Below are 14,526 nucleotides of genomic sequence, written 5' to 3' on the forward strand. Positions count from 1 at the left end.
CCACCACAGGGCTCAGGCTACTGGAGCCACACTCCCTGGGGCGCCTGCTGCTGGACCCCATTGACCGCCCCAGTCAACTGAGCTCCACTGAGCTTGTGCTGCAGGTCCCATTCACCGCTGGGGCTTGGGCTGCTGGCACCAACTGCCCGGCTCCGCTCAGGCTGCCAGCCCCGCTCTCCCTGGGGTTTGGGCTGCCGGCTCCCCCGCTGACAGGGGCAGGGCTCAGGCTGCCAGCCCCAACTGCCCAGCCCCGCCGGAGCGCTGGGGTTTGGGCTGTCAGCTCCCCCGCTGACGGGGGCAGGGCTCGGGCTGCAGGGCTCGGGCTGCCGGCCCCAACTTCCTGGTCCCGCTCTCCCTGGGGCTCGGGCTGCCGGCTCCCCCACTGACGGGGGCAGGGCTCGGGCTGCTGGCCCCAACTGCCCGGTCCCGCTCTCCCTGGGGCTTGGGGATGCCAGACCTGCCGGAGCGCTGGGGTTTGGGCTGCCGGCCCCCCCGCTGACGGGGGCAGGGCTCGGGCTGCCAGCCCCAACTGCCTGGGCCCGCTCTCTCTGGGGCTCAGGCTGCCAGCTCCCCTGCTGACAGGGGCAGGGCTCAGGCTGCTGGCCCCAACTGCCCGGCCCCGCTCTTCCTGGGGCTCTGCTTGTCTGCCCTGCAACACCTGCTGCCTCTAATGCCGGGGGTCCTCTGGCTGCTATTAATGATTTTTTTTCTTGCCAACCCCCTGTAACGTTCTGCGAACCCCCGTTTGGGAACCACTGCTCTAGACCCAGTAAGAAACTTAGAATCTTGATCTCTATAGTGACAACTTCAGATTTTAGAAATACAGGGGAAGTGGTGATGTTAGTTAAATAATTTACATTTAAACATTGGGTGTAACTTTCTGACATGACCATGTCCTATGGTGTTTTGGAACCAGATGTTTAATGTTACTCTCCTATAGCATCAATATATTGCTAACTCTTTTCTGTAGCTAAGAGTATAGATTTTGCTCTATTATCTGTACTACCGTACCACCTAGGAGCTCAAGTTGTGGACTGGGACTCCATTGTGCTGAGTTTCCTACAAACACAGTACAAAAAGATGATTTCTGCTCCAAAGAGCTTTTAATCGAAGTATAAAAACAGATACAATAGATAGATACGGACAGGGAGTAATAACGGTTACATTGTTAAGTTTAAAAATACGTTGTTAACATTTCCCCATATAGGGATGGGGTGCAGTGTTGATAGTGTTACTATGTGGCAGAGTGTGAGGGAGATAGCAGTGTTTAAGGAAGGAAACTGTTCATTAATGGTTTAAACCTCAAACACTTTCTTTCCTGTCCAGGGCGTAAATTCTCGAAATCCTCGACGGCCCCCTCCGAGCTCTGTGAACACTGGGGGCATCACAGAGATCATGGCTGAAGGGGGAGAACTAGAATTTGTCAAAAGAATTATCCACGATAGTCTGCAGCTTAAAAAAAGATTGCGGTAAGGACTGGAGTTAAGGAAACTTTCCTCCTCCCCCCACCCTGCTGTGGGAATCACATGGAAGGGACTTCAACTGAGGACATTTTTGTTTTGGATGAAAATCCAATTTGTGACAAAATATCTTTCTTTTTTAAATAACCATAGGGCAGGGAAGTCCACTAGCTCATTTGAGACACATTTGTAACCTTTCTGATGTCCAAGGAAAACAGTTTTTACATAAAATTGAGGAGAGGACAGCGGTTCTCCCCTTCAGATTCATAGATTTTTAAGGGTAGAAGGGACTATTATGACCATCTGGTCTGACTTCCTGCATAACAACTGCAGACAACTTTTTATTTCAGAAAGCTGAATAAGCTAGTAGGGGGGGGAAGCTGTTCTAGACTTGATTTTAACAAATAGGGAGGAACTCATTGAGAATTTGAAAGTAGAAGGCAGCTTGGGTGAAAGTGATCATGAAATCATAGAGTTTGCAATTCTAAGGAAGGGTAGAAGGGAGTACAGCAAAATAGAGACAATGGATTTCAGGAAGGCGGATTTTGGTAAGCTAAGAGAGCTGATAGGTAAGGTCCCATGGAAATCAAGACTGAAGGGAAAAACAACTGAGGAGAGTTGGCAGTTTTTCAAAGGGACACTGTTAAGGGCCCAAAAGCAAGCTATTCCGCTGGTTAGGAAAGATAGAAAATGTGGCAAAAGACCACCTTGGCTTAATCACGAGATCTTGCGTGATCTAAAAAAATAAAAAGGAGTCATATAAAAAATGGAAACTAGGACAGATTACAAAGGATGAATATAGGCAAACAACACAGGAATGGAGGGGCAAGATTAGAAAGGCAAAAGGCACAAAATGAGCTCAAACTAGCTACGGGAATAAAGGGAAACAAGAAGACTTTTTATCAATACATTAGAAGCAAGAGGAAGACCAAAGACAGGGTAGGCCGCTGCTCAGTGAAAAGGGAGAAACAGTAACAGGAAACTTGGAAATGGCAGAGATGCTTAATGACTTCTTTGTTTCGGTCTTCACCGAGAAGCCTGAAGGAATGCCTACCATAGTGAATGCTAATGGGAAGGGGGTAGGTTTAGCAGATAAAATAAAAAAAGAACAAGTTAAAAATCACTTAGAAAAGTTAGATGCCTGCAAGTCACCAGGGCCTGATGAAATGCATCCTAGAATACTCAAGGACCTAATAGAGGAGGTATCTGAGCCTCTAGGTATTATCTTTGGAAAATCATTGGAGACGGGAGAGATTCCGGAAGACTGGAAAAGGGCAAATATAGTGCCCATCTATAAAAAGGGAAATAAAAACAACCCAAGAAACTACAGACCAGTTAGTTTAACTTCTGTGCCAGGGAAGATAATGGAGCAAGTAATTAAGGAAATAATCTGCAAACACTTGGAAGGTGGTAAGATGATAGGGACTAGCCAGCATGGATTTGTAAAGAACAAATCATGTCAAACCAATTTGATAGCTTTCTTTGATAGGATAACAAGTCTTGTGGATAAGGGAGAAGTTGTGGATGTGGTATACCTAGACTTTAGTAAGGCATTTGATACGGTCTCGCATGATATTCTTATCGATTAAACTAGGCAAATACAATTTAGATGGGGCTACTATAAAGTGGGTGCATAACTGGCTGGATAACCGTACTCAGAGAGTTGTTATTAATGGTTCCCAATCCTGCTGGAAAGGCATAACAAGTGGGGTTCCGCAGGGGTCTGTTTTGGGACCGGCTCTGTTCAATATCTTCATTAACGACTTAGATATTGGCATAGAAAGTACGCTTATTAAGTTTGCAGATGATACCAAACTGGGAGGAATTGCAACTGCTTTGGAGGACAGGGTCATAATTCAAAATGATCTAGACAAATTGGAGAAATGGTCTGAGGTAAACAGGATGAAGTTTAACAAAGACAAATGCAAAGTGCTCCACTTAGGAAGGAACAATCAGTTTCACACATGCAGAATGGGAAGAGACTGTCTAGGAAGGAGAAAGGGATCTAGGGATTATAGTTGACCACAAGCTAAATATGAGTCAACAGTGTGATGCTGTTGCAAAAAAAGCAAACTTGATTCTGGGATGCATTAACAGGTGTGTTGTGAGCAAGACACGAGAAGTCATTCTTCTGCTCTACTCTGCACTGGTTAGGCCTCAACTGGAATATTGTGTCCAGTTCTGGGCACCGCATTTTAAGAAAGATGTGGAGAAATTGGAGAGGGTCCAGAGAAGAGCAACAAGAATGATTAAAGGTCTTGAGAACATGACCTATGAAGGAAGGCTGAAAGAATTGGGTTGATTTAGTTTGGAAAAGAGAAGACTGAGAGGGGACATGATAGCAGTTTTCAGGTATCTAAAAGGGTGTCATAAGGAGGAGGGAGAAAACTTGTTCACCTTAGCCTCTAAGGATAGAACAAGAAGCAATGGGCTTAAACTGCAGCAAGGGAGGTTTAGGTTGGACATTAGGAAAAAGTTCCTAACTGTCAGGGTGGACAGTTAAACACTGGAATAAACTGCCTAGGGAGGTTGTGGAATCTCCATCTCTGGAGATATTTAAGAGTAGATTAGATAAATGTCTATCAGGGATGGGCTAGACAGTATTTGGTCCTGCCATGAGGGCAGGGGACTGGACTCGATGACCTCTCGAGGTCCTTTCCAGTCCTAGAATCTATGAATCTATAACACAGGCCAAGGAAGTTCACTCAACGATTCTTGCATCTAGTCCTGCAACTTGCAGTTGAAGTAGAATATCTTTTTAAGAGACCCAGTCCTGATTTCAGGACACCATGGGAAGGAGGATTTCACATCCTGTGGTAGTCAGTCCAATGATTTATCACCCACACAATTAAAAACTTGCATCTATTTTTTTTCAAGTTTGAATAATGCTGATTTTAAACTTCCAGCCATTGGATCATGTCACACCTTTGTTTTTTAGATTAGAGTCCTTTAGTATCACATCTCCTCTTTGTGTAGGCAAATGATAGTCACTGCTAGAGATCTTCTCTTTAACAAGTTAAATAGATGGAGGTCCTTTCGTTTCTCAGAGTAACACATTTTTCCAGACCATAAATAATTCTTGTAGTTCTTCTCTGAACTCTACAATTTTTTTTTTTTTACTTCCTTTTCAAGTATGGACAGCAGAACTGGGCATAGTATTCTAAATACTTCACCAGTGCTATATACAGAGATAATATTGCCTTCCTTCACCAATCTGATATATAAATGGGAATACCTGGGGATCGAATTAGCTTTTATAGCCAGAATAATGCACTGGGAGCTCATGTTCAGGCAGCTAACTACCTTTTTCTAGAATACCTGCTTTCCAGGATACAGTCCTGAAAGTATGCTCCACAGTCTTTATTGCTTGTTTGGCTATATTAAAACATATTCATTTTGTAGTACTTTGAAAAAGAATGGAGAGTTGCCCAGTTTGCATTTTTGCAGACCTCTTCATAAGATGCTCTGTTTTTACTGTCCAAGAAGTGGGAGTAGATCTTGTAGATAGTACTCTTACTGGAAGGCTGATAACACTTCCACTCTTAAGATTCAAAAGTAACTCAGACCTATAGGAGCTAGATCTAAAGACTTCCAAAGAAACGTTAGTTCTTGTCATCAAAAGAAATTAAGAAAACATCTGAGTTCCTGAGAGACTTTGACCTATCCAGGAGCAATTTTAATGGCGCTACGGCCATCTAGGCAGTGCCAACTTTCCTTTTTAGAATGAGAGCGCTTGGGACAGGTGATATGAAGGTGTTGTGGTTTAGCTGAGAAGGTTGTGGTAGTACCATATTGTCAGGAAACAGATGATTTCTTGATTGACAAGGCATTATACTCACTGATCCCTCTTGTAGAACTGAATGCTACAAGAAAGATCACTTTAGTAAGGGAAAACAAAGATTTAACAGCTATTGTCTGGTGGCCTCTGGTACCAAAGAGCTGGAGTTGGAGGACGGTGTACATCTCTTGGCCTAATTAGATGAAGGCATCTATCTTTTATGCCTCGTGTTTCCAAAATCTGGAAAAGTCATCCAACTTGTTGCTGCTATTCAATATAAGAAGTTGCTCTGGGAAGTTTGTCACTGCAGAAAAACTGACTTAATGCTGTGTTCCGGTCTTACTTCGCTAGAGACAACTCAACCAAATGGCCAGAATGTTGAGCTACCCTTTATATAGGAACTGAGACTTGCTGGCCCAGGGGTCGGCAACTTTTCGGAAGTGGTGTGCCGAGTCTTCACTCTAATTTAAGGTTTTGCGTGCCAGTAATACATTTTAATGTTTTTAGAAGGTCTCTTTCTATAAGTCTATAATATATAACTAAACTATTGTTAGTTTAGTGTGATCCTTGTCCTTGCTTTTCCTTGCTGAGTTTTCCAATATCTGGCACGTGTTTGGAATCTGCACGCAGGCTTCTGAGTGATCAGTTGTTAACCGGCTCCGAGAGGGGCAGAGGACAGATTTCATGTGTGAAAATACCTGTTCACACAGGTATGTGGATCCAAATGCTGAAAGCATTGCAAACGTAATTTTCTTAAAACAGTTAAATTTCATTGGCAGGGATGTCCAGCAGGTCAGAGTAGAGGCACCATGATCTCTCTCACTAGCTTCAAGTGCACTCCGCAGATCTCCAATTTTTGATGCCCACAATTCTGAACTTTTTAGCTGAATGAGCTGCATTTCGAAATCTTCAACACCCATCCACTGAAATATGGATAAATCCAAGTCGCTTTTGTTGAACTTTTCAGGTTTAATTAGAAAAGAAAGCATTGGGCCAAATCGCTGGAAATCTTGAAATCTGTTAGAAAATTCTGATTCCTGTTCTTGGATGTACATTCTAATCTCAACATCAAACGCAGTGCGCTGTTCCACGTGGCATGATAGTGATGTAAGCAGGAAATCAGGACTTGAAAATACCCCAGCATAGTGGTGCTGGAACAATTTTTAAGGTGGGGGTGCTGAGCTGCGCCCCCTCTTGCCCCAGTCTGCACTCCTCACTGTCCCAGTCTGGGGCCAGTGGGCCACAGCTGGGGGCGGCTGCAGAGCCCCGGGCCGGCAGCTGGGACCCCAGGCCAGCAGTGGACTGAGCAGGGCCAGCAGATGGAAGAATTAATTGGCGAAATTCTCTGGCCTATTATGCAGAAGGTCAGACTGGTGTCTTTTGGCCTTATAAAAAACAAAAAAAAACTATTTAATCTTATTTTCAGTTGAATTCTGGTTTTATTAGATTCTTCATAATGCCACATGAAAACTGGTTTTATTTATCTTTCATACTTGTACCCGTGATCACTTTAAAGCATTTTTATCTCTCAAAGAAGCTGCTTAAAATATGTAGAGAATACCGCATTTCAGTAATTGAAAACTCTCTGGGTACAAAGTTTTAACAGTGTATTTACAAATTATTCCATTGGGCCCCAAAACCTCTTCTTCTAAAATTTTTGGGCAAGTGCCCGTAAAGGAATTTTGGGAAATTCTGCTGAAGAACACAGACTTTTGCCTTTGGAAGAATCTGAGAGACCTGTATCCAAAGGAGAGGGTGAGCTCCCAGAAGCAGGGTAATCTCTCTCTGCTCTCATCCTTCTGTTTGCCCACTGGTGAGGTATGGATTTAGAGAGCTGGAAACTGGGAGAATTAATGTATCTAAATTTCTCATAAGCAGAGATACCAGGGAGTGGGTCTGTTTTTTTCAGGCACAAGCTCTTATTTTGCTACTGTCATCTCTCTTCATTCCTTGGAAAGTTAAAATTGAAAGTTTGAAACAAATTATTGTAAAGGGTACTATTTTCCAAAGCACTTTGTTATTTTTAAAAATGGGACAGTTAGAGTTGCTTAGAACCTTTTTAAATTTTTACCCAAAATCTAATATTGAAAAAATCCAGGCAGATTTCTTACCTTGGTCTCCTAGTTTATGCACTTGCTCAAATCATATTGCTAATATGGGTTTGCCACTATTTTTAACTAGAGAGCATTTCCCCTCCTATGATGCTTGCAGACCTCTGATGTGAACCCTTTGCAGTTAGTTGCCATTTTCAGTTGAACTGTTTCTAAAACACCTTCATGTAAAATGTTGTCCACAGGTGGTACAGCTGCATGCTGGGAAAGAAATGCAGTTTAGCTCCATTAAAAGAAGAACTTCGAATTCAGGGGGTAAGTTTGTCTCCAAATACACTAGGGTTGCATATACTGCTTCCTGATACTGTGCATTTGTGTTGCCTGTTTTTGTCCCTTAAAAAGAAAGGTTTCTTACAAGTTACTGAACTATAATTCTTTGGAAGGTGCTTTTGTATTATGGAGGCACTGGTAGCAACTCCAAAGTTGAGGTGAAGCAGAGTTTTGAACTTAAAGCAGGGATTCAACCTCTTGTATGAGAAGGCACTGTATTCTCCAAGTTTTCAGCACTGAATTTTTGAGAATTTGCAAGAGCTGTTTTTCCTCAGTTAATTTGTATGCTACAAATGTATTGGTTCTAATTAATTCAGTATGAGGACAGTACATATATCAAGAGTCCTCATTGGTAAGTTACTTGATGATCTTTAGACTTAACAGAACACTGAATTGGCTTCTTGTGTTTTAAGGCTCAGGCATCTTACTCCTTCCACCCACAGCCTTGTCTCAGTGGGTTCCCTTAGAAGCAGGAGAGTCTGAGTAATGCTGTATATATTCAGTGGAAGAGTTACCCCCACTTAACACACAGGCCTGGGGGAGGTAGGCAGCAACAGAATCTTCCCGAATAGTGAGATGTATAAGATGTATAGCATTAGCTGCCACTAGCAAGGAGTAGATAGCAGAATTCACACCTGCAAAAAATGTTTCTGGTGGCTGTGATGGGTTCCCCCTAGGTGCCACTTGGAACTCGGGTATCACTGAGCTCGCCTTTTCTGCCAGTCTGGACTTCGTTACACTGTCCTGCTGAGCCAGGCCCCAAAGGCTCCTCCAGCGTGCACACATAGGTAGGGGCACATCCAACTGCAGAAAGATACAGACATGAGATCAGTTCTGCTTAGGAAAGCTCAGCTAAGGAACTGGCCAGCACTCAAGTGCACACCCCCTCTGGAGTGTAAACCCAAAATTGTATAATCTTGTGCTGCACAGAGAACTGTATAGCATAAGCTCATAAAATTCGCCCCCTCCCTTAATGTGGAGGAAGATATGCACAGCGTTTTGCCCCCCAGTTATGAATTCCACAAACTGGTTTTAGAGAAAGCAAGAACAAGTTTATTAACTACAAAAGATAGATTTTAATTGATTGTAAGGGTTAGCAAACAGATCAAAGTAGGTTACCTATCAAATGAAACAAACATGCAAACTAAGCTTAAGATACTAAAGAAACTGCTTACAAACAGTAATTTCTCACCCTAAATGTTGTTTTAGGCAGATTGCAGAGATTCTTTAAGGCAAGCTGCTCTTGCTTGCAGCTTAAAATTCCAGGTATTTCTTTCACAGGCCAGACATCTTCCCAGCCTGGGTTCAGTCCTCTTCTTCCCACTCACCCTTCTTTATTTCTTAGATGTTTCCAGCTGTCATCCTGGGCTGGATTCAGTGAAGAATGACCCTTGATTATCTCCCTCCCCTGCCTTAAATAGGTTTTACATATGTCAAGAGCCCTTTGTTTCCCAGAGTGCCCTGTGTGCCCCCCTACCTCATTCCCCCCCCCCCCCTGAAAAATACTGGTATTCTACCAGGTGACTTGATCACATGATCTTGCAGTGTCAAAGCAGTCATGGGTCAGAGGCTGTTTGTAGAATCCCAGGAAAATTCCTCAAGAAGGTGGGAGATTAACATATTCAAAGACCTGTTCTGCCTAATGGTCTATTGACTTGTCCCCAGCTAGCCAGCCAGACTGATTGCATTTTGTCTGGTGGGTGTTCCCCAGGTGCAAACACCTTTGTAGTACAGCTGTATAGTCAATATTCCTAATTTTAGGTAAAAAAGATACAGCATACAAATAGGATAATCATATTCAGTAAATCATAACTTTTTCAATGATACGTCACATGACTTATCTTGTGTAAAATACATCTTAGTTATGCCATAATCACATCATGACAATATGTCTATGAAGAATATGGGGGGCGGGAAATTGTCACAGTGGCATCTTCTCCCAGGATAAAATTTTTTATTTAAATGTTTGTGTTGGGAGGAGATAAATGGAAGACATGACTTCCACTACATGCTAATAAATCCTTTAAAAGACTTGGAAATAATTTAAAAAAAAATACGTGGGCTGTTAAGGCTGCTTCTGACTGCAAAGATGCAGTTCACTAAAATAAGTGATCTGAAGAATTGAGGAGCTTCAGATAGTCATATCTAATTCCTTTCCTATAACTCCATGATTTGTCTAATTTCATGCCTTCCACCCTCTACACTTCACAGAAATGGCACTCACCAAAGTCTCTAATGACCTCTTCCTGGTCAGATTTCAGGGCCAGTACTCCATTGTCTCATCTTGACCTGTTGGCGGCATCTGACACTGTTGATCTTACTCTTCTCACAATCCTGCCCTCTCTGGGCTCTGTCCTTGGCTCCCTCCTTTTTTTTAACTTTTTTCTCTGGATTATCTCTTGCACAAATATGGTTTTGAATACCATATTGATGATGACTGGCAAATCTCTCTCTCGCTCTTTCCATATTGAAATCTCAGCCTGTCTTTGTTCATCTCCTTATAGATGTCCAGCCATTAACTGAAGCTTAACATCACCAAAATGGAAATTAAAAACACTTTTTTTTATATTTAACCCTATTATAAATGCTGGAGATGAAGCGATATTTGGGGTGGAGGCTGACAGCTCATGACCCTCAAGTAATAACCTTGTGACCCCCTGAGGGGTTGCGACCCGCAGTTGAAGAACCCCTGGTCTAAATTATTGTGTTTTCCTGCACATTTCCAAATCTGACCCCTCCTTTGTGCCCACACTGATAAAACTGTTGTCCATGCTGTAATCTTCTCACGCCTTGACTACTGCAATTTCCTTTTCTTCTGGCCTTGACGCCTGAAGCGTCACTTCCCTGAAATCTATTCAGATTGATGCTGCCAAGATCATGTTAGCTCAGTGCACTGTCATCCTGTGTTTAGTTCCTCCTCTGGCTTCCCCTATTTCACTGTATCAGAGTCAAACTTCTCAAAGCCCTTCACAACCTAACTCTGACCTTATATGTTACAGTAAGGTTCATACCCACCTTACCTCCATCGGTGATGTCAGCCCCCAAAACCAAGTTCTCTGCTCTGATAAGCACTTCTGTGGGAAATGTGCTCAGTCAGAATCCATCAGAATTCATCTCTTCAGAACTCACCTCTTCTGTAATGTTTGCAGGAAAGTACAACCAGATAATGGCTGGACAGGATGCAAATTGTGATTACTGCTTTTCATTGGCTAAGAATTGTGCAATTCTCTTTTGTTTTATCTTGTCTTCTTCATTCCACCCTTGCCCACATGTCTCATCCACCTGTTATGTTTTGTCTCTTTAGTTTTGTAAACTTTTTGGGAAAGAGACTGTCACTTGCATCTCTGCCCTGGCCTGGTTGGCCTCTAGGTGTTACAGGAATGCGAATAAAAATAAGATCACTTCTGTGAAGAGCTGCTTATCTAAGAGAGAAGAAGAGTATGCAATACTAGGTTTTTTTCCTCTTATTTTTAATTGTTTGTATTTAATTCTATGTTTAAATTCACTATGTTCATATGCAAGCTTGAATCAGATTCAACCCTCTGTGTTCTTAATGCTTCTTGTAGAAAATTAACACTTATCATTCATCTCCATGAGCTCATGCTCACCCTTTCTACCTCCAGCTATCTCACTGAGTGTCTCAAGCTAGAGTTATTGTGTCTCCGTTCTCAAGCACTCAGCCCCATGGCATGAAACAAGTACTGGAGAGTTTGTCTTGCTGATGTTCTTGAATGCAAGGGTATATGTGTGTACATGGGATATTCCTTCTCCTTCACCAGGGAAGCCTGAGTTCTTTTATAGTCCACCTACAGGGGAGGAGATGGTGGAGTCTCCTACCTTGTGTGGTGGAGGGTGGAAGAGGGTGCTACCATAGCTACCTCATAGGGATATTGCAGTATTTCCATTTTGCAGAAGTGGAGGAAAGTGGTCTGCCCAAGACAATACAGTATGTCAGAGGCAGAGCTGGAATTAGAACTTGGGACCTCCCTAGCCTACCATGTTGGTGTTCTGTTACACCATGGTGCCTAAAGTGAGTTTAATTCTTAGGGATTAAAGGTGGATTTAAGTTGCCTATTTTATTCTTGGTAAAGCTCTTTCGTGTAATAAATTTCACTTTGACGTTGTTGGTTCAAAACCTTAATTTTTTAACATATCTGAAGTTAGACTAATACGTGTGTAAAACAGAATGACATTTCATTAACTAGAGGTGAAAGTTAATGGCTGCCTGACCAAGTTTCTCCTTCACATAGGTTCCTAAAGTTACTCACACTGAATTCTGTCAAGGCCGTACCATGAGGTGGGCACTGGCATGGAGTTTCTACGATGATGTCCGAGTGCCTGTAAGTGCCTGTGTTTTGGTTTGTTTTTCATGGTCATCTACACTTCATTTGGGGATGGGTTTAACAAAGCTATTCCCCTTCAACCTAGAGTATAGGATATAATTGTTATCTGAGCTGCATTTCCTGCATGGCAGTACAAATCTGCACCATAGCCAGTTAAAGCCTTGTTCTACTCCCCCTGTCCATCCGTTACATGTCACTTGATGTTTGTATCAAACCCAAACATACTTTTAGATAGGCTTGGCAGAATTAGATCTTTATCAGTAAATGTCGATAAACATTCATTTCACCTTGCATAATGAAAGGTTTCAGAGTAGCAGCCGTGTTAGTCTGTATCCGCAAAAAGAAGAACAGGAGGACTTGTGGCACCTTAGAGACTAACAAATTTATTAGAGCATAAGCTTTCGTGGACTACAGCCCACTTCTTCGGATGCATATAGAATGGAACATCTCCTCAATATATGTTCCATTCTATATGCATCCGAAGAAGTGGGCTGTAGTCCACGAAAGCTTATGCTCTAATAAATTTGTTTGTCTCTAAGGTGCCACAAGTCCTCCTGTTATTCATTTCACCGTATATGCACAAACTGATGAAAACATATTTTGATAATCAAAATTTACTGATAGGTAAAGTAAGAAAAATACTGCTTGAAAATATATTAGTTTGGTTTAAGGATATTTATTTTGTATATTTTGACACATGATGTTTGTCATAGTTCAGGTCCAGCAAGGGCACCCGCACTCAGGCCTTCAGCTCCCCAGGTTTTGCCTCTCCTGGTTGGAGAAACACATCCCTTTCCTTTCTAACGGGTATTTCCAGACTTCACAGTTCCCTGCCTACACTGTTATCCCCAGCAAAGGCTGGTTGCCTGACAAGATCCTGCTTGCTTTCTCTTAAGAGACCGTTAACGGGTGCAATTGCTACAGTTATAAGGTACAGCACTTCCTATGCAAGCCTATTTGATTCTTAAGATAAAAAGCATTACAGAGAAAACACATTTAAAAACAAGAAAAGGACCCACGCACATGCTAATAAGCTTGCCAGAGTTAACGCCAACCCTAGCATGGATTCTGACAGGAGCAGTCCTTCAAACCCCTTACCGAAGGGGGATTTCTTGTGGTTACAAGTTCATCACAGCTTCAGCTCAGAACAAGTCCCCAGTATTATGAGGCCTCAGGAAGCCCAGTCCTTCCAACCCTACCCTACTGATTGGGGCTCTCTGTGGACCAGGGTTCCTGTCCATTTGCTGAATCAGGAAGAAGGCCATGAGCCAGTTTAAAACCAAGCTATTTATCCAGAAACCCTTTCTTTGTCTTTTGGACTTGGAGAATCAAGTTTGAACTACAGTAGAACCTCAGAGTTACGAACACCTCGGGAATGGAGGTTGTTTGCAACTCTGAACAAAACGTTATGGTGGTTCTTTCAAAAGTTTACAACTGAACATTGACTTAATACAGCTTTGAAACTTTACTATGAAGAAAAATGCTGCTTCCCCTTCATTTTTTTAGTAGTTTGTTTAACACAGTACTGTACTGTCTTTTGTTTTTTCTTTGTGGCTGCTGCTGCTTAATTGCGTACTTCCGGTTCCAAATGAGGTGTGTGGTTGACTGGTAAATTCATGAAAAGTTTCAGAGTAGCAGCCGTGTTAGTCTGTATCCGCAAAAAGAAGAACAGGAGGACTTGTGGCACCTTAGAGACTAACAAATTTATTAGAGCATAAGCTTTCGTGGACTACAGCCCACTTCTTCGGATGCATATAGAATGGAACATATATTGAGGAGATATATATACACACAGACAGAGAGCATAAACAGGTGGGAGTTGTCTTACCACCTCTGAGAGGCCAATTAATTAAGAGAAAACAAACTTTTGAAGTGATAAACTGAGCTAGCTTGATTATCACTTCAAAAGTTTGTTTTCTCTTAATTAATTGGCCTCTCAGAGGTGGTAAGACAACTCCCACCTGTTTATGCTCTCTGTCTGTGTGTATATATATCTCCTCAATATATGTTCCATTCTATATGCATCCGAAGAAGTGGGCTGTAGTCCACGAAAGCTTATGCTCTAATAAATTTGTTAGTCTCTAAGGTGCCACAAGTCCTCCTGTTCTTCTTTTTGGTAAATTCATAACTCTGGTGTTCGTAACTCTGAGGTTCTACTGTAGTATATGTGCACCTTTCCAGGGAGGTGGCTTCTCTGGGGATGTTACAACCTGAGTGAATTTGCCTAGTTACTCCCTACTGTTCTTCTATTTACTCTTCCTGTAACATTGTATGCATTTCCATGGGAATACACACAATGTACCCCAAAGGCATTAACCCTAATTCAGTAGGGTTTAACTTAATTCCATAAAGTTTGTTCAGAATATTCCAGGATATTGTCAGTCTCACATTGGTAACAGTTTTTTTTTAAATGGTCATAAAGCTTTAACGTTTTGAGTCTCAATGTCTGTCATTAATAATTGTCTGACCCCACCATAATTTCCCAAGCCTTTGAAAATTTAAATGGATAAAAATTAAAAAAGCTTAAAAAAATAAGTATCTGTCAAATTTATATTAAAAAAAAA

At 42.1% G+C, this 14,526-nt stretch overlaps 1 protein-coding gene across 2 annotated transcripts in view; it reads left to right on the forward strand.

Annotated features, from left to right (window-relative positions):
• METTL16 (methyltransferase 16, RNA N6-adenosine) overlaps positions 1–14,526 on the forward strand; it is a 52,933-nt gene that overhangs the window by 32,771 nt on the left and 5,636 nt on the right. For both annotated transcript variants that reach the window (XM_005292705.5, XM_042852289.2), the window contains exons 5-7: positions 1,327–1,469; positions 7,535–7,604; positions 11,870–11,959. In XM_005292705.5, the coding sequence (XP_005292762.2) occupies positions 1,327–1,469; positions 7,535–7,604; positions 11,870–11,959 (303 nt within the window). The remainder of the gene's footprint in view (positions 1–1,326; positions 1,470–7,534; positions 7,605–11,869; positions 11,960–14,526) is intronic.

This window comes from Chrysemys picta, chromosome 1 (genome assembly GCF_011386835.1).
Source record: "Chrysemys picta bellii isolate R12L10 chromosome 1, ASM1138683v2, whole genome shotgun sequence".
Taxonomy (NCBI): domain Eukaryota; kingdom Metazoa; phylum Chordata; order Testudines; family Emydidae; genus Chrysemys; species Chrysemys picta.